This window comes from Diabrotica undecimpunctata, chromosome 6 (genome assembly GCF_040954645.1).
Source record: "Diabrotica undecimpunctata isolate CICGRU chromosome 6, icDiaUnde3, whole genome shotgun sequence".
NCBI lineage: Eukaryota > Metazoa > Arthropoda > Insecta > Coleoptera > Chrysomelidae > Diabrotica > Diabrotica undecimpunctata.
This window is the reverse complement of record NC_092808.1, coordinates 94,883,861-94,909,613: the sequence shown is the minus strand read 5'-3', so window position 1 is coordinate 94,909,613 and position 25,753 is coordinate 94,883,861. Positions and strand designations below refer to the sequence as shown.

General features: G+C 29.9%; 1 protein-coding gene across 1 annotated transcript in view; it reads right to left on the bottom strand.

The window, feature by feature from the left end:
• Positions 1-25,702, bottom strand: part of LOC140443586 (ubiquitin-conjugating enzyme E2 W) — a 44,490-nt gene extending 18,788 nt beyond the window's left edge. Inside the window, exons 1-4 of the mRNA XM_072534927.1 lie at positions 25,503-25,702; positions 24,212-24,303; positions 12,493-12,595; positions 2,061-2,216 (exon numbers count right to left, since the gene is read on the bottom strand). Of these exons, the coding sequence (XP_072391028.1) occupies positions 2,061-2,216; positions 12,493-12,595; positions 24,212-24,303; positions 25,503-25,526 (375 nt within the window). The 5' untranslated portion in view covers positions 25,527-25,702. The remainder of the gene's footprint in view (positions 1-2,060; positions 2,217-12,492; positions 12,596-24,211; positions 24,304-25,502) is intronic.
• Between the last annotated feature and the right edge of the window lie 51 nt (positions 25,703-25,753).

Below are 25,753 nucleotides of genomic sequence, written 5' to 3'. Positions count from 1 at the left end.
CACGTGTTTTAATTGTTAATCGCAAAAGTTCGTCGTGGTTTAAATAAAAAATTTACTCTAAAAATATTAATAATTGTATTGTAGTTTTCCTTCTTAAATAATTCTTACGCCCGCAGTATATCGATATTCGCAATGGAAGGTGCGATCTACAGTGACTGCAAAGCAGCTCTAAAAAGGAAATTTCTGAAATCATAAAACTTAAATAATCATCAACTGATAAAGAAGGCAGAAGGGAATCATATATAAAAATTGTAAAAAATAAATTGTTAAATTAAACCTAAAATAAAGGGTTGGAATAAAGTATGAAACCATAATAATATCAAACATTGTGTTTATATGGAATTAAGCTACAATTGATTGTAATGAAAATTACATTTTAACTAAAAATTTGACGTTTAACAAAAAAGGAATCATCAAATCATTATATGATAGAGCCCAAAACACCTGCTCTAATGAAAAGACATTTCAAGCGGAAAAAAACTTGATAACAAAATTTTCAAGAAAAAATGGCTACCTATTGTCATTTAGAAACAAGGAATTCCACAAGATAGAAGAAAGAAAACAAAAAAATATCACAAGCAACCCAGAAACTCTCATAAGAAAGGACTCAAGGCTGATATGAATACCATTATGTAGGGTAAGGTTTTAACAAAAAATGGCTACACATTGTCATTTAGAAACAAGGAATTCCACAAGATAGAAGAAAGAAAACAAAAAATATCACAAGCAACCCAGAAACTCTCCCAAGAAGGGACTCAAGAATGATATCAATACCATATGTAAAGGGCTTGTTAGAAAAATTAAAAAGGATAGAAAATAAGTGCAACATCATAACAAGATTTAAAACAACTAATACACTCAGATCTATCCAGTCCAGAACCATACCTAAACACACAAGAGAGATGGAAGAACTGCATATATAAAATACCCTGTGAATGCAACAATTTCTATATGGGAGAAACCGCAAGAGCAATAAGTGTCAGAATAAACGACCGTGAAACATACGTCAAAAACAGGGACTTCGACAGATATGTAAACATACCTGGGACAATGAACACAGGGCACAATGGAGATATGCATCAATAATTATAAAAGAAACAGACATGAAAAAAAAAAAAAGAAAAATCAAAGAAGCAGCTCTCATCCTACTTATTAAAAAAATGTAGAGCAAACCCATCACCAGAATGTAACAGGCTTTGGTTGCCAATACTAAAAGAAGAACTATGTGCCAGAAACATATTAGGTTTATTTGAACTTCCTGTAATCAATAAATTTTAATTGGTTAGAAAGTTTTTATTTTATGATGTCCAAAGAGTTAATTTGTAGTATCAGTACTAAATTTTTAAAATATTTGAGTTTATTGTAGTGTATTGACCAAATTTTTTCTTTAAAAGTAACGTCTTTATAACGTTTAATAGTTCCTAATTAAATTTTATTTTTCAATTGTTTGTTCTTTATTTAATCAGTTAATATATATATATAACACAATTTAATAAAAGCTTTTCAAAATTATGCTTAAAGATACCATTTCTTCGAAAACCTGGTTTTAATTTATGGGGAGGCCACAGCATCCCGCAAGTGCCCGTGAAGTAAAAGAAAACGCGCGGGTGATCGAAGAGTTAAAAAGTTTAACAAAATACAAGTTTCAACAATATAAAGTCAAATGGGTTCATATGTGCAAAGTAGATGTGACGAAGATGAGATCAGTTACATTACACAATCTCTGTAAAATGAATTCCATAAGAATTCAGCGGTTTTTGAAATCATTCAAGCATTCCGCGTATTTGTCTCATATTGTATTAAATCCAATGTACATTCGACATCTGAATCAACTTATGGATACCAGCAGACCTAATAGGTTTAAGAAATCATAAGTAAAGTTTTTTTAAATTGTATTAATAAGAACGAGTTACCTATTAAAGAAATGATACGTTATAACTTGATGCTAAATTGCATAGACAATGTTCATTTATAATTAATCATCTCCTATTTAAATAAAAATTGACTAAATGAACTACAACAATATTAACCTTGACATTTACACTCTATTAATTACTTACTTTTTCTTTACAGCTACTTAGCATAGACACTATTGACAGGCATACTGACTGAACGGACAAAGCAGGCGACCAATCATCCGTTAAAATGGATAAACAAATATGCCCATTACTATATACATGTGGATGAACTGGAATGTTTGTTCCTACGAAGGTTACCTATAAACATTACATCATTTTCGTAATAATGATTACCAATTATATTCAAATATGCAATAATAATTATTTTGTTAATTTCTTATTGTTTAGACCAAAACACATTACATTATTTTTTTAGTAATACGTAATTACGATCATATTAAAAGATGCAACAATTATTATTCTATTTATTTTTTTTTATATTTTATACAAAGAAAAAAATAAGTGATGAGTAAATAACGTAGAAATTACCTCTACTTTGGTCGATAGTGGTTGACGATCTTTTAACAACACAAAACAAAACCAAATAGAAGACTTTCGTGCTATGAGCTATGAAAACTATCTAGTTAGAGTGAACAGTGGTCATGATAAAGTCCAATAAACAAAAAATAAAATGTAAAGTAATTCGTTTTAGAACGAATCCTTGAAAAAATTGAAGTTTTGGTATGAAAATATCGATCTATGTCAAAAGTATCAGTTTAAAATAACGGCGTCATTGTTTAAACATTGATTTTATAGAAAAAAATCACCGAAAATCACTATTTTTAAATTTTTCAATACTTCTCTCCTAATTGGAAGTTTTCATTTTTGTTTTTTTTTTTTGAAAGGTTATGGAAAAACGATTCATTTGAGACCTAAATTAAATTTGGTGGATAATTTGTTTAAACAATTGCGAAAAACTGCAAAAACTTGTAGAAGCAATAAACAAAAAAGGCATAAATAATAACAAAAGTTACATAAAAATATGTCTTTTAACACCCTTAAAACACCTTTCCGTCGCCTTAGAATATCTTATAAAATCTCATTTTATTCGTTTTTATCTATATTTTCAAGATAAGTAAGTAGAAATACCATTTTTTAAATTATAACCCTCTAAAGTTTAGGCCTAATTTATTTATAAAGTTTTTTCTTAATGACTTTGTGAGAAATAATTATTAAATTATGCCATTTCGATATTCTTAGATGGCAATTTTTCAAAAATTTAATTTAATTTTTTTTTAACTTTTTTTAAACTATCTCGCAACGGTTCTTATATTTTAATTCGATAAATAACGAGCTTTTTCAATTCGTTATACATTATTATAATTAGCGTAACAACTACACTTTATTAAAATTATTTTGCGAATTATCTCCTGTTTCAATTTAAAAAGTGCAAATTTAAAAATATTTAGTTTATAAAATTATTAAACTCATTATTGATTTTTAAAAAAGTTTTGTTTTTTGGTGAATTTAATGACGTGTTACAAATAAATAATATAACATGTAGAGAGGGGGTCATAATTTGACTCATTGAAATCGACACGCACCGACTTACCGCGTTCGGTTGGACGCGAAGCCTCTTTTTACCTTAAATGTGTTAATGTGTTAACCCGATGATACAAAGACATGAACGTAGATGTATATGCATGTTTATAGATTATCGAAAAGAGTTTGGTTGCATTAACCATCAAAAGATGATCGAAATTCTGATAACAACTGGAATTGACGAACAAGACTTGCAAATTATCTTAGAATTAGATTGGCACCAAACGCCAACAATTGAAATAGAGCACACAACATCTGAAGATATACGAATCCGACGAGGAATGCGACAGGGTTGTGACTTATCACCGCTATTATTTAATCGGTATTCGGAATCTATATTCAGGGAAGCATTAGACGAGGTCCAAAGTGATCTCAAGATTAACGGAAATTAGGCAATTCCAGTGGCGGCTGGTGTGGTAAAATTTTGGGTAGGCCAAGCCAGCAAGTTACATAGCTATGAGTAATCAGTGACGGATCCAGAGGGAGGGGTTACGGGGTCATGACCCCCCCCTAACTAATTTTTTAATGATTTCTCTGTTCATTTTAACTTCTGCGTTGTATCTAATTTTTGCGATTTTTGATTTTTCATCTAGCAAATCGCGAACAGAAAACGCCCTCTTCTGTACATCCTTAAAGGACAGGAAATTACTTAAATGTTCCTTGCAACTGGAATGTTTTTTTAAGGAGGCAGACATGTTTTTAAATCAAAGTATCCTTCACAATTATATACACATTTCTTATTAGAAAATAACAAACACGGCCAACAATATAGTCTGTTTTTCGTAATACTTCCATTTGTAGACATCATACCAAGAGCAATTAAAAGTATGCACCTTTTTCCCATCTTTTTGGTCAATACGCAATGTTGGACTAGGCCTTTCGTTCATAATAATTTTTCTTCTATCAATTTCAGTTCTTCTAGATAATGACGATTCCAATAGTAAAACAACAATGTCCAAAGACTCACTATCAACATTACTATTTATTACTGCAACCTGGTAAAGTGTCATAAAAACTCATTTTTATAAAACAATGTCACGTGATTTTTTTTTCTTCGAATTTTACGAATTTTTTTAAATTTATTTGGGCAACCGTGCAATTGTTTGCAATTGTGTTGTTTGTTTAAAAATATGTTACAATTATAGATTATGTTACATATTTTTTTATCATAATTTAAAAGAAAATTTATATTACAATTCGATAATTACGTGACAATTAAGTGACAACGATGGTCATCGTAGGCCCGATCGTCTGGTGCCTAAACAGCAAGCGTAAACACGACAATATAAATCGTTGTCCGGCAAGCTGCTTAACTTCAAACGCTTTTTGTACGGGGATCTTATATGAGCTGGGTCGGCCAGTTACGATCGGGCCTATTAATGATATTTAAAATGCCTGAATACGATTCGATGCTTTCTGTGGTAATATAATAACTTAGTTGTTTTAACGGACGCTAATGTATTGAGTGATTTAGTACATTTAAAAGTTATTTACATGCATTAACATAATATTTAAATATGTTTTTCAATTTTAAAGCTCTTAAAATTATTGGGTAGGCCCGGCCTATCCTGCCTACCCCCAAAAGCCGCCACTGGGCAATTCGTTACGGCGAAATGTTTGGTTTAAATCTAAAGGTTTTCAAAACTTTAATTCTAGTATATTCAAAAATACCAATAAACGTACATTTATATGCCAAGGGACAAATAATAGAACAGGTAACTTCCATAAAATATTTGGCAGCACATATCGACAACCAGCGTAACCCAAAAAAAGAAATTCTATCAAGAATCTAACAGCAAGGAAAACACTCATGACTATGAAAACATTTTTTACGAGATCAGACAGTGTAGTATTGTTCTGAAGCTATTTTCTTGTGGCATTTTAAACGAATTACTATTTAAATGGAAATAAGCCACAATTAAAGATTAAAGTAAATTTATTGACGTTTCAATTTCCATTGTACGCATCATTTTCCATAGCACACACTAATATATCAGTCACTCATGGACACTCATGGTACAATGAATACACAAGGTATGATATTGCGCATGACATTTGACAGCTGGCCCAGGAGTGTGACGTAGTTAAGATCGCCTGAACAACCTCGAACCCATTATTACAGCTTAACGTACACATTAATTTTGAAATTATGGTTAAAAAGTGATCTAATTTTTTTTTTTAAATATTTTATTTTGGTTATAATTGAATAAAAAATATATTTTCAGTAGCGTAAAACCTTTACTTCTCCTAGAGATTCAGGCGAAATATTTGTTTTTGTTTTCACACATATACTAATAATATAAGTACTCTTTTTGTATGCAAATCCCTTGAAATTTAAAAATTTTCTGCAGAGGAAATACTGTGAATAGGTAAATAGTAGTATATTTGCTTATTCTGATTCACTGTCACTTACTTCCAAGCAGTTTTACTGAAATAAAAACAAAATAGAGTACAATAGAGAAAAATCTGTTTTACAATTCAATATGGTATTTTAGATGAGTTATAATGAAATTTAGTAAAATAAAAAATATACACATTACTATAACCTACCGATTACTATATGCAAAATTTACTTATCAAACAATATAATAATATGAAAATAAGACACAAATTAGTTCAAACGCAAAACACAATAAATATCGACTTCAGACGACTTTACACCGGCAAGACAGAAAGCTTGTATAAAAACAAAAGTTCAACAATAATATCGGTTATCAATGGTGACTATTGCAAATTGCAAGTTATGAGATAATAAATATATTTTAAAGTAACTCAATACTGACTGAGTCATGTATTTTATAATAGAAAAATAATTTAGATTTATGCTTATATATGTGTCTTTATACAAATGGTGTTTAGTTACTATTTATTTATACTGTATAGTATTTTTTTGTAAAACTGAAAGTTTTTATTTGCCATTGTATATCTGGTTTTGTACCTTTTTCAAAGTACGCTGTGCAATTGCTTGTTGCAATAGTAACAATGAAGATAAAATTTTTAGGTTTCATACATTTCCTAAAGATAGTGTGACCAGAAAACTGTGGATTATATCTTGTTGTATAAAGGATAATTTTAATTGTAATACTGCAAGAATTTGTTATACACATTTTAAAACTGAAGATTACCGAAGAAATCTACAACAGGAACTTTTAAATTACGTTTCTAAAAAGGGTCTAAAACTCAAACCTGAGGCAGTACCTAGTCTTTATTTGCCTAAATCAACATCGGCTACCCTTTTAACCAACCAAAAGAAACGCGTACAAGGAGGCGAACACAGAGAGTCCAAAAAGTATGTTGAGCAGCTTCTTACTACTTCTAGGTCAACGACGTAAGTCTAAATCTTTATTTTTATTAATTATTAGTCATGAAACCTTAAATGGTTTTTTCATATCGATTTGTTAAGTAAGAAACTAGCCTCAGCCTGCTATGCAATTTGCAATAAGAACTGTTTCGGAGGAAATCAATTTAGCATCTTCCAAAATAACATATTTTTCTTTGTTAAATCATGTTATCATTATTAAAATATACAATGTTATCATTATTATAAACAATACCAAGATAATTTTAGGTGTGAATATTACAAAAATGTCATTTTAAATGTTGTGCAATATTGTGTGCCCTCACTACACTTATATTTGATGGCCAGCTAGCTCATTCGATATAAATAAAGTTGACTTTGTCATTATTTATTTTGATTTTGTGTTTAGTTCAGTAGGTATTTTGTACGTACAAATTTTGTGTACCTCCATTACCACTTTTCTGTATCTTTTTAAACATCTGAAATATCGAACTCTGGAGTATAAGTTAATTAACCTGTACCTACGTGTAATAAAAGATAATTAAAACTTGTCTTATAAAGGATATCTATGTTTTATAAAGGATAAATATTATAATAACATAATTTTATTATCTCTTTATAATTACTATAATTAAATTAGCCAAATTATATAAAAAAACTTAAAATTAAAAGTCTTTCCTATACAACTACATTCAAATGTTGCGGGAATAAGCGTTCTTGACTACGTCATGCGCGAAAGCGAACCGATTTTGGAACATTATGTATCATACCTTGTGTATTCATTGTACCATGTCAGTCACTAAAGTTCGCAACTGCAATACAAATGGATACCACATCCTTCAAAGCAGTTCAAACAGTAGCCTTATTGAGAGAAGGACTGAGCTAGACGGCCGTGGAAAATCGACTAAATTTTAACCAATCTGCTGTGTCTCGCGTGTATCGTCGATACCAAGATACTGGTGATTATGCCCGCCGATAAGGAGGAGGCCGTAAACGAATAACAACGGAGAGAGATGATTGATTTCTTGTATCGAAATCGACTTGAAGAGGTCCGAGGTGTAGTTACCAGCATTTGTACAGTCAGAAGGAGACTGAAGGCAGCCAACCTGACACTAAAAAGTGCAGCTACGGGTCCCAAGCTAATTGCAGCCCAGAAGCAAACGCGATTAGAATTTGCTCGCGAACAACTGGATTGGGACGACTATTAATGGAGTCAGGTATTATTCTCCGACGAAAATAGGATTGCTACATGGCAACGAGAGGCGTCGAGTTTATAGAAGGCCAGGAGAGCGACTTGCTCAATGTTATATACGAGAAATTGTGTCACATGGAGGCGGTTTTTGTATGTTTTGGGCAGGCATTTCCATGAATGGGAAAACCCAGTTAGTTTTCGTGACTGGTAAAGGACGTGGAGGAGGTTTAACGCGAATCGTTACATCAGATACATTTTGGAGGAACATGTGGTTCCATACGCGAGATTTATTGGCGATGCCCTTATTTTACTGCACAATAATGTATGACGTCACACCGCACGAGTCACCACCACCTATCTGACTGATATCGGTGTACCTACAATAAATTGGCCTGCGTTGAGCTCGGACATAAATCCAATAGAACATGTTTGAGATGAGCTTCGACGAAGGGTCCGGGATAGAAATCATGCACCAAGGAGCACCAAAAATAAAGAAATTAATTATGTAATTGATGATTTCTCTGTTCATAACGTCTTTCTTGCGTTAGTTCCAATGATGAATATTTAGGAAACTCTGTTCGTATTGCATATTATTTTTATAATGCATCTTCCAAATAATACAATAATACTTTTGTAAGATAAATAATAAAGATATTGTTTGCACATTAAATCTTTTTATTTTCATACTTTTTACATTGAAACAGAAGGTTTTATCTCAAATATCGTTTTTGAGTCGATTGTCTTGCACTCGAGTGTACTTATTATTAATTTTAAAGGTTTTAAAATATAACTGTATAAAAATAACTTATAAGATCGATTTATTACGTTTAAAATTAAAAATTGTTATAATAAATAAATGAAAAATTATTGAAGTATAAACAATGGTTAAAAATTTTACAAAAAATTAAAATAAAAAGAACCTAGATAGATTGTTAATTGTTAACCTTGTTAATTGAGGAATGCAGTTCATATCAAATAGAATACATAGTTTATTTTTTTTGTATTTAAAAACTTTTTTTAAACAAATATATTAAGTACTTTCAATAAATTTAATCACGTAGTATTGTGGTTTTAGTTAATTAGGGATTTTAATGATTATAAAAATTCTTATAGTGCATTAGCAGTACACAACTTTTTTTTCTACATAATTTACCAATTTTTTTTTATAAAATCTAATATTTAGAAATAATACTTAGATATAAATTAATAACAGCTCTTTAGGAAAAATAATTATTTACCCCTTGTATAATATGCAGATTAATATACAACACTAATAATTATTACAATTATGAAAAATAAACCACGTGCACAGTGCACACTTTATATTCTAACGTCTACTTTACAATGGTTTTCAAGTGTGGCTACTACAAAACTGACCCTGCATGTATTATTATTTTCTTGCGATAGCTCAGATTTAAAAAAAAAAACATCAAAATTGGCCCAGTACTTCCCGAGATATTGTAACATGTTCAGACGAATTCAATTTTAAGTTCCAATTTCACTTTTAAAAGAGACGAGTTCATTCTTCTCAACACTACTTTTCATATCTGGAATTATTTGAAACTCGCACTTTTCAAATCGTTATTTATAATAATAAAATAAATTATTTTCAATTTTTATAATAGTCATTCTCAAGTGTAAGTATTGAATGTTATGTTCGAATAGTTTAATTTCTTAATATTAATACATAAACAAATGGTGAATTTTTGAAAAAAAAAATTGGCTATCTCGGTCACAAATGCTCCTAGAACCTTTTTTTTAATTTGTGAAAAATTGCCAGCTACACGAATATAGCAATGGCATTATTTCATATTCATTTCTCGTAAAGTGATTAACAAAAAACTTAGGCAATAAATAAATTAGGCCATTATTAAAACTTAATTTTGGAGGGTTATAATTTTGAAAATGGTATTTCAACTTATATATCTTGAAAATATAGATAAAAACAAACAAAATTAGATTTTATAAAGTGTTCTAACATGACGAAAACAGCCGCGTTTTTCATTAACAAATAAATAACTTTCTAATAAACAATTGGAATAACTTTTAAATAAATAAATATTTTTCAACAAAAATTATGTGTACCTTAAGTCTGTCAAAAGACATATTTTTTTGTAACTTTTGTTATTATTGCCTATTTTTTATTATTATTTGCCTATTATTGCAAATATTTTATTATTATTGTTATTATGCCTCTTTTTTATGTTTATTGCTCCTACAAGTTTTTGCAGTTTTTCACAATTGTTTAAATAAATTATCAACCAAATTTAATTTCAAATTTCAAGTGAATTGTTTTTCATATCTTTTCAAGTAAACAAAACTAAAAACTTCTAATTAGAAAATAAATGTGTAAAAAAATTAAAATAAGTGATTTTCAGTGATTTTTTCTATAAAATCAATGTTTAAACAATGACGCCATTATTTTAAACTGATACTTTTGACGTAAATCCATATTTTCATAGCAAAACTTCAATTTTTTCAAGGATTCGTTCTAAAACGAATTACTTTACTTTTTACATGTATTACAATTTTATTTGACTGACATAATAGTATATTATTGCCGGTATCAAGCAAGATACCCTACACCTAGTAACTATTTGGTTTCGAAGGAAGAACTTTAGTAACTCCTAATAAAACGACACTGATTTCATTCAACATTCGAAGGAAATTAAAAATTCAACTGCCGATCATAAATAAAACAACACTATCATTATCGGAAATAGTTAAGTATCTGGGAATTATCCTTAAATAGGAAACTTCGTGGAATGTACATCTCAAAAATATCTCCACGCAAAAGCAAGAAGGGTTCTATGGACATGTCACAGGATTTATCGAAAAACAAGAGTTTAAAACCTAAAAGTATCTAGGTGTTAGTTATATAATATAATGGTTGGTAGACCCTTCATTATTTATGCTGTGCTGGTTTGATAGAACAAAAGCACACAGTCAAAGTCAATAACATATTTGTAAAAGTGCCAAGATTTGTTGTGTAAGAATCACGAGTGCAACGAGACTGCGCCTCAGTACAGCCTTAGAGATAATGCTAGATATTTCCCTTCCATATAAACTATATATAAGGAGGGTCGCTCTAGAAAGTTCCCCTAGGCTTACTAACTCGGATTTTTTAAGGATTGTGGGCATTTTAAGGATTGAAATTGACACTCTATGCATTATGTTTGTAAAACAAGATTTCGAACTCAATATCAGTATCAGTATCAAAGTAAATATCATCATAAACCTACATGAGTTAACTCAAAAATAAATTGCTCATATCACTAGAAACGTCCTGACATATTATACTGATGGGTCGAAAATAGAGGAAAGATTAGGAATAGAGGTTACTGGTCATAACACCCGGCTATCAATAGCCCACAGAATACCCCTACAAAATTTCAAACATTTTTTGCTAAATGGCGCCCGAGAAGCATCTTACTTCGGCCAAAGTATTATGGCTAAGCTAAATCCACCTTCAACTGGATTTTTCTTAGAAAAATATTTTAAAAATTATATATGCAGGCATCCGTTTTAGAATTAAGATATAAATAAATATATTTTTGTACTCCAGTGAAAGTGTGTTTTACGAAACAATGAACGTATGATAATGAATGATAAGTAGTAAAGATTAGGATGTTAAGCAGTAATTTACATAATTTGTTTAGGAATAATAAAGAAATTGGTTTCTAAGACATCCGACAACAATAGAGTTTAACTTCTTCATATTTAAAATAATTGTATGACGTAGATTTTTTTGTCAAGCCAGAGTGAGAAAGAAATGTTTTTTATTGAAGTGTGTTGATTGGTCAAGGAAGAGATTTTAGGAAATGATATGAAATAAAACAAGAGGTTTGGTTTTGAAAGAAAATAATTTTAAAGAGTTCGATTCGAGATTTGGAAGAGAAAGGTTGTTTCGATTTTCTTCCTAAAATTATTAAAGAAAAATAAATTTTTGTGTTCCGAGAAGCCATAGAAATTAAAAAATGTCATATTGTCTCAATAAAAGAGATGACGGTATACGGTTACCTTCGACTTGGAGACCTTTCATAAAGAAAATACTGTCAGCCCCACTCGTCAATCTAAATCCTACTTTCAGAAATATTTACGCCAAATCCCGTTCCAATCCCCACGCTGGCCCCACACCAACCTAAACCAAAGCCAAGTCACCATCGACGGTATAAATGACCCTCCTCTATTCCCAGCACCAGTAATGCATTGAATAGTGATCAGTGTAGTAGTGTCTGGGGCTCGGAAGACTGAGACCTCAGAAGCCCCAAAGAAGACATCGAAGACGATGTCGAAAGTTCCGCGCAAGTATTAATCTTAGCTCTAGGATTATTTATTATATATATATATATATATATATATATATATATATATATATATATATATATATATATATATATATATAATAAAAAAGAGTGGTAACCACAAAAACGCTAGAAATTAAAAGAAAACTCATACTTGCATGTTCAAACTTATAACTTCATAAAACATTTAGCACTTACCTCGGGGGAATCAAATGGATATTTATTACTAAATTTAAATTGAAGTTGAAAATGTTCACCTTCATACAGGGTACCTGCGGCTCCATCCATGTTTATAACCCAACTAAAACAATTAAAATTTACCATTAATATTAAAGTTTAAAAAATCTTAATAAATCTACTAATCTTAAGAAAATCATATGATTTTGTTAATAAATTTATTTTATTAGAATATTATTAATTAACACTCTTAATAAAACGTATAGAAGAAATAAAGCGACTTTTTGTTTAAGAAATTAATACGATTATCTCTCCTTACTTCGCCAAATAGAATGTTAAAACCACTGAAATAATATTGTAATAAACAAGTCACCTTGCTACTGGTAAACAAAGCTCTGACGTACTCTAATACAAATATTGACAGGGTGAAGAGTAAATGTTGTGGACGGGTAAATGCAGTATTACCTGCATTATTGTTCACGACTACTATAGGAATAAAAACAACAAGACTAGACCAAAGAAATATGTCCGGTCTAATTCGCCGGTCAAGTGATTATTAACCACAGAAAAAAAAGTCCAAGATGGAACTTTTTTTAAACACACTTAAATATCGGTAAGACAAACTAATCGACTTATTTTAATAATTAGAAACAGAGATACAGTTTGTACTGAATATTTTTATAAAACGCAAATTACATTCAACCAATTTACTATTTTAATTGGGAATAAGCCACAATTTTACTTTAAAATTTGACGTTTCGATTTCCACTTCGTAAATTGTTCTAAAAATACAATACAAAATTAATAAATTCAACAAATTTTGTTTTTGATGCTTGGTAAAAATATTCTTATAACTGAATTTTATCTGACCCATTCAAATTGACAAATCATACATATTATACATTTTAAAGTAGATGACTTTAAAATAATATTGTCAATACTTTTGAGTTGCGTTCCTGTGACGACTTTATTGAAAGATAGTTCATTCAGGAGCGCCTATTAGGAGTACAACATTCCATGATCTACGCATGTCCTCAAAATGTCAAATTATATGTTGGCGCGAATTCATCAGATTCATTATTGTAAACAACATATTTTTGTAAAGTAAGTAACGTGTAACGTTGACGACGATTAAAATATTTCTTGTTCTTATCTTGTACTTGGCATCTAATAATATAAAATGCCAGTATTTTGTTTTGAGTGCGGGAAAACTTTTTCCTTTCAATACAATCTGAATAAACATTCCAGAACTGTATATAATAAGGAACCTGAGAATATTGAATATATGTGTGATGAATATATGTATTCTTGTGTTGATTGTAATGTTAACTTTAAATTTAATAATGACTTGAGAAAACATTTGGTTGATAATCATAATTTCGAGAATGTTGTGGAAGAATTATATTTTAAAACTCATATGGGTATGTATAATTATCATCTTTTTTTAAGGAATCTTCTTCTAAATGTTAAAATTTTTTAGATTTCACTCAATGGCTTTTGGAAGTACAAACTCTAAATAAAGTTCAGTATGTCAAATCTACTGGGAAAAGATCTGTAAACAAATTTGAAAAACAATATTATGAGTGTAGGCGTTCACATAGAAACAGGAAAGAGAAGCATGATTTAAAAATGAAGCGAAAAAGAAAATTGAAATCACAGGGATCTTGTAAATTGGAAAAATCATGTGTAAGCCAAATTATTTTAAAAAGAAATGAGGAATCGGATGAGTGTTTTATTACATATTACAAGTCAAATTATTTACAATGGTGAAGATATGGTGAAGATATACAACATTTGCAGATTACAAAGGGAGATAAGGATATAATTGTTCTAAACTTATTTTAGGAGTTCCTGCGAAAGTGGAAGTAATATTGATAAACAAATGTACCCATCTACAGTCTTTTTTATTATCAAGGTATCATCAACAAAATAATATGTATTCAGGTATATTTGTTTTGCTTAATATTTTTATTTGTATTCTACATTTAATGTTTTTTTTGTATAAATTAAAATATTTTTTAGGATATTAACTTCTACACGAGATATGATATATAAGGATCTTAAAAGAGTTGATCTTCTTACGAATAAGGACATTAACAATATTAAGATGTCTTATAAAGTTAGTGTGAAAGACGGCTACTTCCATCATGATGATGCAAGTCCAGTGTGGATATTTGGGTTGCAGAATGCAAAAAAAATGAAAATAATCCAGTTATATTTTATAAGCCTCAAGGACAAGAATGTATAGATTTTGAAAATGATGATTTTTGTTTAATAATAATTATGAACGATGTTCAGAGAAAAACTTTATTGGATTTTGGAAATAATTTAGTACAATTACAATAGATGGTACTCATGGCTTAAATAGTTATGATTTTGAACTCACGACTTTGCTTGTCTTGGATGAGAATAAAAGAGGTTTTCCTGTAGCCTTTACGTTTTCAAATAAAAAAAAACACAGCTATTTATGTCACATTTTTTTGGAAATAAAAAAAAATAACAGGTAAAATTACTTCTAAGGTTTTCATGTCAGATATAAATAACTGATACTTATTTTAATGCCTGGTGCTTTGTTATGGTATCCGTAGAAAAAATAATGTTGTGCTCATGGCACGTAGGCAGAGCATGGCAGTCAAATTTATTAAAAATAATAAATAAAGAGAAAATGTCTTGGGTCTACAAAACCCTGAAATATTTTCAAAATTTACTAAACATGGATATTTTTAATCTAAAATTCAATGAATTTGTTCAAACTCTTTTACAAGATAACGATACAAAAGTTTTTGGAAAATATATCCAAACACATTACTTACCCATTACTAAGCAATGGGCATATTGCCACCGAATTGGTTGTTTAAATACAAATATGCACTTGGAAAGCTTTCATGAAACAATTAAATATCATTATTTAGAAGTAAAAAAAAAATAAAAAGATTAGACAAAACTATTAACCAATTAATGCTCTTTATACGTGATAAAACTGTTGAGAGAATAATTTATTTAAAGAAAGGTAAAAATCTATCTAAAACAGGAAAATGACAATATACCAGAAATAGAAACAGACATTGTAGAATTATCATCACAATTGGGTACCACTAACAATAGCAGTGATAATATTAAAGAAAACATTAAAAACAACTGTCTACAAATCATGGATAGAATTGAAAAAGATAAGTTAAGCCAAGAACAACTAGAGTTAATGTTGAAACACTCGAATACAGTGATTGCTTTAGCCTCTGGAAAGCCAATCAATATTTTTGAAACAAGTAAGGATAGTTTAAATGAACCTGCTAATAAAAAATTATTAAACAAAAATCATTCTGTTCAACAAAAAAAAAGTGTCTCAAAAAGAACTTCTATTCAAAGGCTTCTACAAGCGAAAATGTTATTATAAATAAATTTGTGAATAATGAATTAATTATTTCAAAGGATTGTAAATAATATGATCATGAATATATTTAATTTTATAATCCAGTGTACCATTCAATTACTATAACCTAACCTAATCTCAAATGAAATATAAAATGTTTATTATGATAGATTTTATATAAAACCTGCTATTTTTTAACGGATAATAAAACAAAAGTTTACCTTTTAAAATTTCAAATAAGACCGCGCTTTCAAAATTAATGAAATTGTTAAGCATGCGTAATGAATGGAATATTGTACGCCAGTTAGGCGATCCTGTTTATTCTATTACATGAAATCAACTTTAACCTAAGAATAGCCGTCAGAAAAATAATAGCATGTCACTTGTCTTTATAAAAAGATATTAAAAAAAAACTCATGATACTATCCCGACATGGTAAGTATTTATGTTATTTTAAAACATAAATGATGTATTCTCGATATGTTATTGACTTACTAATTGACCACTTGATTTTTTCTTTAATATGGGTAAATCCTACTGCATTCTGCCGGGGAAATTGGCATGCAATTGGTTTCATTTTATAATTTTATCCACCCTCATAATTTTAGACTTTCTAAGCCACAGTTAATGGGAAACATTCAACAAGCTACGCATTCACGATAGCTAAATGCGCAATATTTTTGGAAATACAAAAGTGTTCTGCTAGATTTTTACTATATTTTTACCAGCCTATACTTCGTTTCAAGTTAAGAAAATTACATTGTGCTCATGGAGATCAGTGTTGCCAAAACTCTCAGGCAAGTGTTACTATTAGATTGTCGATATGATTCATTCTAATCAGAGCTGTATTCAGCACTGTGTAGTTGTAGTTAATTAATTTCACTGATAAAAAGATATGTATAGTTGAATACAAAATATTACATTATAAATACTTGTTTCTATAATTGATAGATATAGGTATGTAATTATTATAGGACTAATAAAAATAGTTAAATGTTACTGTTATTTAACATTACATATTTATAAACGCTTTAGATAAGATGTAACTAAAAAAAAAACAAGTGCAGCTTTAATTTTATTTTCATGTAAGTAATAACAACAATTACATACATAAATTGTTTTCCTTGTATATAAGGTGAATCACCACCAACGGAACGGAAGATTACAGCGAAAGAGTAAAAAATTTTTAAATTATTAGTTTGTAAATTGATAAAAGCTACTTTTTAAATATATTTTGAAATATACAGGGTGTCCAATAAATTTCGGCGTATCTATACGCGTAAGTTATATTTTATCTTCTTATTCTTCTTCCTCTTCATGCTTGTTCATTGGTGGATTGATACCTCTAGTTTTATCTAATATCATACATATACAGCTACTTATATATACAAGTTATCTTCTTCTTCCTCTTTATAAGCAATTTTGCTTGTTCATTTGCGGCTTAATTCCTCTGTGAAAGGTTGTCACTCCAACTTTTTGCGCGGTCGGCCGGCCGATACTTCTTCTACCGATTAATGATTTCTCTTGCTATTTTGACCACACGTGTCTCCCCCATTCTGCTTATGTGATTATTTCATTATTTTTTCTATTCGCATATATATATATATATATATATATATATATATATATATATATATATATATATTTAATAATAAAAAGTAAGTTACTGAATCGTGAGTCTAAGCTTAGAATCTACAAAACAGTAATTAGACCAGTGGTCACATATGGATGTGAGACGTGGACCCTCACAACCACTGATGATAATCAACTGAGAATATTTGAGTGCAAAATACTAAGGAAGATATTTGGACAAACCCAGTGCAGCGATGGTTCGTGGAGTATTAAAATGAACCACGAGCTGGATGAACTAATGCAGAGCGCAGATATTGTAATATTTGTAAAGTCACAAAGACTAAACTGGCTTGGTCACCTAGAAAGAATGCCAGATAATCGAGCTGTAAAAGTAGTCCAGAGATGGAAGCCCCAAGGAAACAGAACAAGAGGAAGGCCCCGTAAAAGATGGATAGACGACGTAGAGAGGGATCTTAAAACCATGAACATCAGGCAGTGGCGAAGGAAAGTATCCGACAGGGCAGAATGGAAGAACATTGTTAAGCAATGTTAAGGCCAAGACTCACAAAGGGTTGTAGCGCCATTAGAAGAAGAAGAATATTTACAGACTTTCGGATTTGGCACTTTGTGTCCGCCGATTTGCACACTATCACATAATTTACTCACTGCGTATTAACATCGTTTTCATCTTCTCTATCATCGCTATCACTTTCATTACTGTCACTGTCATCCGTCACATTTATTACCACAGGATCAATATCGTCCATCAACCCGTCAATAACCCAAAGTTTTGGCTCTTCCTTAATCGAAAGTTTACAATAGTTTTTCCAGTTTTCCACTGTTACTATACCAAATGCATTTTTTATTAATTGTTCCATAGCGGCGGTCTTAAACTCTATGTTGTCTGAGGCAATATGTCTTTCTATGTATGTGTTTACATAAATCTTTCTTTGTATGTGTTTACAACTTCCATGAGCTCTGATTTTAAATAATCTTCTTCAAAAAAGATATCTTTCTCTAGCAACCATGTCTTAATTTGATCTTTATTGAAGGCTTGTGTAGAAATCACTTCTTCTCTCCTCGAATGGTACGAAGCGTTGCCCATCGCCACAACAGTTTTCTCTGGAAGATTAGGAAGCAGCTTTTCAGCATTAGGAATCAGGGGCCTCGTTGTGTCGGCTGTTTTAGGCCTGTTGACAACCCCTTAACAAACGCATCCCTGGTTGAAGTCACTGAGAGGTCCTTCCATTCTTTGGAAACACTATGTCCAACATTCATTCAAGTTTCGTCCAAATAAACGACGGTGTATCTTTGAGAACGAAATTTTTTTATCTCACGCAAATACTGATTTTTTTAGAATATCGGGCCGTTCAATCATGCTTGACTTTACTCCTCGTTTGAAAAAAACAAAGTTCATTTATGTCTTTTTTACACAAGTGCAAAAACTTTGTTCAATCTCAGGGGTAAATTTTTAAAGAAAAAACTTTGCACGATGGCACGTAGCTGCGTACGAACTACTGCATCATAAGTGAACTTTCTGCTATTCACTCTACTTTTAGTACGTTTTCTATGGGGCTTAGTCCTCCTTCCGCAGCTTCTTTGCGTATTTTAGAAATAGTCCTAAAACTTACTCCCGTCATAGCACTTACTTTATCGGTTAAACTTCTTTCACCACTTCTTAAATTTAGATGATAATTAAATACATTTAAAACAATTTGTTTTGCACGGATGTCCAAGATATTCCCTTGGCTTAATTTTTGAATTTCCGTTTTCAATTAACATTTAACTGCAAAGTCAGAATAACAACTAAAGAACCGCAAAGCCTTATTATCATTATGTAGTCAGACAACGACATAAAATCGCTGACATACGTACACCGTATTATTTTAAGTTGCAATTAGTAAATAGATATATACAAAGCGGTCCGTTTAATTGCTTATTTTTAATAGCATGATTTAGCTAAGAAATATTTTCTACTGATTTCCATTATTGATGGCCTATGGTATTCTCACGGAAAAATAAATAAGCTGTCGTTACTATAATTAAAATAATATAAAATAAAATTATCCTTTGTAAATACTATTTATTTAATTAAAATCATTTTCCCTACTTTTCATCTCATGTTTCGAATAGGCATTTTGGTCAATTACGTTAAAAACATTAATTTTAATTCATGTCTGTGGAAACGAAAATACAAATAGTACAACCCTCAATCGTGCTTGTGTTCATCGTGGCATCGTTGCGGTGTCTATCGTCCATAAGAAATACATGGCCCTATCTCCGCAATGTTATTTTCTTAACGTGGAACGCTCTATAGTCATTGTTTTCTCAACTACCCTAATTAAAAACATTCTAAAATGTTAATCTGTGCTTACTAATATTTATTTTTTAAATGTTTATACATTGACAATATAAAAAAATTATAAATTTTAACTGTTTTAAAAAATTGACTCTGATAGTAGTGAGTACATGTCTAAGAGAAATCGAATCGTGAGTCCATTTTATGAATATAAAACAACTGAAATCAAGCTGAGTTTTAGTAAATACAATGGAATTGCGTACCTATTGTTAAAATATTAAAAGATTTGTATTTATTGGGTACATCCATAGACTTGAGCGAAGTGTACCGCCAATCAAGGAGTGGGGTCTGCAGTCTTAATCGGATGTTATATTGATACCGCCCTTTTCACTATTATTTAACTTTGGCAATAAATATGGTAAATATAGCGCCTCTCTACTGTCCCTGAATGTGTTTTATGCTGAGTACAATAGTTTTTGAGTAATTTTTAATAGTAAACGCGAGTGCACATTCATCTACGCACGATCACGTCTTATAGTTGATTTTTAACTCTTGAAATGTGAAAACGTGCATTTTTTATACCGGACGAAAAAGTACAACTTTACGCCCCCAAAATTAGAGCGTAAAGTGCGAAATTTATACACAGTGTGTTAGGTGAAAAATATGAAGATAGCAAAAAATAGTAAAAGGTTGAAGTAAAAGTACAATACAAAAAAATTATTAAAAATACCTTTTATAATTTTATTTTGTCAGTTCAAAATTCAACCTAGCAGAATTATTGGCTTCTCATAGAGGGGTAAAGAATTACGAATATGGTAAATGAATTGAAAAGTTTTGCAGCACAGGTTAGTTGAGAGGCGAAAAATTAGTAAAAATCGAGCAGAGTCATGTGGTATTTCAAATTTTTTATTTGACTTAGCTAGCTTAATATTCAATCTTCCGCTTAATAGCTTAATATTGACTTCCCGCAAGGAGTAGTTAAGAAGTGAAAAATTAATAGGGTGGTAATAAATTTGTAAAAACCTATCAAAATACTTGTGATACTTCAAAAACATTTTTTTTAATTCTGCTGGTTCGAATATTTAGCTAGGGGGAACGTTTCCAAATAATATTGCTTTAGTGGTGGAAAATTATCAGGGTAGTAAAATTGTAGCAGAAATTTACCAGAACACTTTTTTATTTCAATTATAAGCAGAGTACAGTGGAATATAAAAAAAATTCGCCATAAATTTTAACCTAACAAAATTATTGATTGATAGAGTACAGTAAAATTGTAAAAATAGATTTTTCATCACCTCAAATTTTAACCTAAGAATTGTTGACTTTTCACATGGGTTAGTTGAGGGTGAAAAATTACTAGGATGGTAATAAATTCATAAAAACATAGCAGAACACTGGTATTTCAAAAATATTTATCATTAATTCTACTTGCTCGAATATTAAGCTAGCAGGAAGTTTCCAAATAAGATTGGTTTAGGGGTGAAAAATTATAATGGTGATTAAAGCTTAGTCTAAACTTAACAGAACACTTTTTTATTTCAGTTATAAGTAGAGGAGAATGAAATTGTAAAAGAATATTTTTTCACCTTAAATGCTAACCTAACAGAATTATTGGCTTTCCATAAGAGGCAGTTGAGGGGTGAATAATTACTAGGGTGGTAACAAAATCTGTTAAAACCCAGCAGAACACTGTGATATTTAAAAAATATATTTTTTTTATTTCCCTGGCTCAAATATTAAGCTAGCAGGAACATTTCCAAATAAGATTGGTTTAGGGGTGCAAGATTATCAGGGTGGTTAAAGTATAGTAAACATTTAAAAAACATTTTTTTTTAATTCTACTAGTTTTAACTGTAAGCCAGCAAAATCGCTCACCTTAAGGGTGGTTTGGTTGTAAAAAATTATTAGGGTGGTCATAAATTAGTGAAAAATGGGTAAAAAAATATACCATCTGCAAAAAGTCTTTTTTCTGAATTCTGTTAGCTCGAACCTTAATCCAGCAGAATCGCTCTCATTAAGTGGTGAAAAGTGAAAAGCCTAGTAGTGAAAAATTATTAGGGTGATAATAAATTAGTGAAAAATGGTCATGGGAATCTAAGTCACTTTGTAAGTCTTGATTTAAAAGTGGGTCAGTAAATATTTTTGTATCATCTGCGTAGAAAGCTTTCCTACATATGATATGAGAATCAAGATCACTAGCATACAAAACAAATAGTAGTGGACCCAAAACAGATCCTTGTGGCACACCACTTAAAACTGTTTTTTTTTATGACAGCGATTTGCCAACTCTAACACAAAACTCCCAATTTGTTAAAAAATCATTAATCCGCTCAAGAAGTTCTCTGTGAATGCCAAAGTGTTCTAGTTTATATATCAATTTTCTTCTTGGTACCTGATCAAATGCTTTTGCAAAATCTAAATATATAACATCTATAGGTCGTTTTTTATCTAATGCTGCTGTCCATTCATTAACACACCACAGTAAATTAGTCATGGTTGATAAACTTTTCACAAATCCATGTTGTAGAGGAATAATTTTTCTCAAAGCAAAAATTCTGAAAGAGACTCTGTGATAATTGATTCCATAACTTTAAAAATAACAGGTGTAAGGCTTATTGGTCTATAATTATTGGGATCTAACTTATTTCCTTTGTTAAATATAGGTGTTCACAAAATAATGTAGAAATTTTATCGGGCCCTGGAGATGAGTTGTTTTTTAATTTGTCAATATGGCATTTAATGATTTCAGGTGAAAAATCGATGTAATCAATTTTGGGAATAACCCTTGAGTGACTGATTATAGGAAACTGATTTTGAGATGGTTCAATAGCAAAAACTTTAGAAAATGTATCTGCAAGAATATTAGCGACCTCATATGTATTCTGACAAATGGTTTCATCGTTCTTTTTTAACAATGGAATGGATACTTTAGAAGACATAGCAGACCTAACATATTTATACAGTTTTTTAGAGTCTTTGCAACCTACAATAGATTCTTCATATGTCATTCTGGCTACATTGATATACTTTTTTAGTATTACTGTGTAGTTTTTGTGAGTTTGCAAATCACGTGTATCACCTGTATGTTTATATATAGCGATATATTGCGATATATATTGCATATTTGAAATATGTGGTTCCATGTTTTGAGCAAGATAGAATCTATTTATCCTTCTCAAAATATTTTTACTTGTACTTGACGGTTTAAGGATTATAAAGCTTTTTCGGAGTTGTTTTTTAGAAAAAAAAAAAATACAAAAATCCAAACTTATGAATGGCATTTTTTCAACAAAAAATTGCAAATAACTTGATAAGGAAGCATTTTTAAAAAAAGTACCAAGATAGATAAATTATTTATTTTGATAAGATACGCCTAAAAAAATTTTACTCAAAGTGATTCAGGAAATTGTTTTTTGTTATAAGTTATTTGTTAGTAACAATTTCCGGCCCACTTGGAAAAATAAAAAAAATACATTTGAACTTGAAAAAATATATAAGACCTAATAAAAAAGATTTGGTGTGGTTGAATCGCAAAAAAAATTAGTCGGTTCATGTTTTGCTTATAGAACAGAATTACAACTACAGAATTTTTGAAACATAATAAAAATGAAGCCCCATTTCAGTAAATCAGTGTATCGAAAATGTATTAAGAGGTAAAAAAGTTTTAAAATCATTATGTTTAACTAATGGTGCCACAATAATAATTTAATTGGATCATACACAAATATTTGGGGGGATTAGGGTAACAAAAGCCCCATAAAATTTCTATTGAGTGAACAAATAGGGGTGTAACTTTTTTATGTGCACATTTGTACTAAGGTAAGTTAAGTTCAATCAAACTATTTTTGATCCCAGAATATGTGATCTAATTTATGACCTACATTTTTGTTAGCAATGGTTAAAAAGCCACCTCTATGTCCACTACTGTATGATTGATGTCAACCAGTTACACACAAACTGTCAGGAAAAATTTCACAACACTGCCTATAAACCCTGACAACAATGTACTTTTAAAAAACACTAGCTGTGAAATTATACACTTATTGATAGTACCATATTAAAGGCATAGTTTTCATAAAACAATAATGTCTTAAATGAACCTCTTATGCATAAAACATCAAAAGCATTCCCATTTTTCACTTGGTAGATAAAGAAACTAAATAAATTTATAATTTAATATTTTCATCTAATAATAAAATATTCTTTAAGGGTATAATTTACAAAGATACTATACTATATTCATTCCCAAGATAAGCTCAAGGTCACGCTAATAGGGGGGGTGTGTATTGTCATCACTGCTTGTCATTGGTTAGAAATTAATTTTGGTTTTTTAAATATCTTTATTAAACAGTTTTGAAATAAAAAACTTAGGCTTCACTTTTCTCAATGTGAATATTACATGTATCCCTTACACACTTGTGTCTTCAACTGTATTTTATTATACTTGCACCAGAAACAATTATTTGTAAATTTATTTTACTTATTCTAAAAATACATACTGTAATAAATTCTTTTCTGTTATGTCAGTATCTACAGAGACTCCTGGTGGAGGTTCTTTGATGAGAGACATCAATTCCTTCTGCAATCTCCTCTAAAATATAAATAAAACAAAATGTGTTAACCACTACAAATTCCATATATTAAGAGAAATATAAAATTGTTACATTTAACATGGAATACGGGGGGGAAGAGACAGAGAGAGAGAGAGACAAAATGTCTATGAAATTAGTTCAAAAATAAACTGTTAGTGATTTGTTTTCTGAACTGTTTATTGACATATACTTATGTAACTCTCAATCATATAGAGCAAGTAAAAAGCAAGTTATTTGAGCAGATTTATGGTATCATTCCATACTGGTCAAAATAATTTAAAGTTGATAAAACATAATTTAAAAAAGATTATTGAAAATAACTTGTAAAAACAAATAGAAAATTTTACTTTAAACTTGAAATAATATTTTGATTTTTAAAGTTTTATCACACTATTGTCAGTTTTATCATACATTCTACTCATTACATTATTAGAGTACTTAATTAATTAATATTGTAACAATTTGATATATTAAAAAAGGCAAAATATTATCAAATAGAAACATGTGAAAAAAAATAATGAAATATTGTTCTTCATAGGATAAGTTATCAAATTCCGCTAACAGTGTTATCTTTCTGGTGCTCATGATACTGAAAAGTTAAACTGTTTTTGTCTAATTTTCTGTAAGTTGTACTTGGAATACAGTTCCATGGATTGATTAAATCACCAGCATTTGTCATAAATTTTATCAAACTATCTTAGTAGAAGATAGTTTGATAACAAAACCAAAATAATTGATTGACAATATGTGGTACAAATTTCAACACAAAGGAGACTCAAAGATGAAGAATATGATTGGTAATACTCAAGCAAGAAACTTAAAAATAAAAACTGAATTTTGTACACATATGGTTATTTAGTAAAATAGGAAAATATGTTAGGCATAAAATATACCAAACTATATCATTTATAATAGCATGTGAATCTTTAGTTTAAATATTAAAAGAAAATAGCAAGAGGAGTCGCATCTAAGAGTTGCTAATATTGGGGAAAATTCAGACATACAGACAGAATCAACTGTGAACTAATTGAACACCATTGAATTGAAAATCATCATGCAAGATTAAAACCTCTAGCGGGATATAATACCAACAAAATAATTCAAATACGCAACACGATATGTATTACTTTCAGATATAGTTCTACTAAGTAAATCATACAGATTAAAGATGTTACATTATATTACAAATAGTAAATACCTCTGATGGTGACATTCCTGACATTTTGAAATTACACTTTCATTGCATAAAAGACGGATTTAATTTAGATAAACATTCAAAAAACCTAAATCACTTAAACTGTATATAAAACATTTAAAATAGATTAGAGAAAAATCAAATCTGATTTTGTTAATAACAAAATATCTCCTATTTGTCACTGTCAGTTTGAAGTTTGAAGTTTATTGTTCTCTTCTTTTCAAATATTTTTAGCGAATAACGAATGATATATC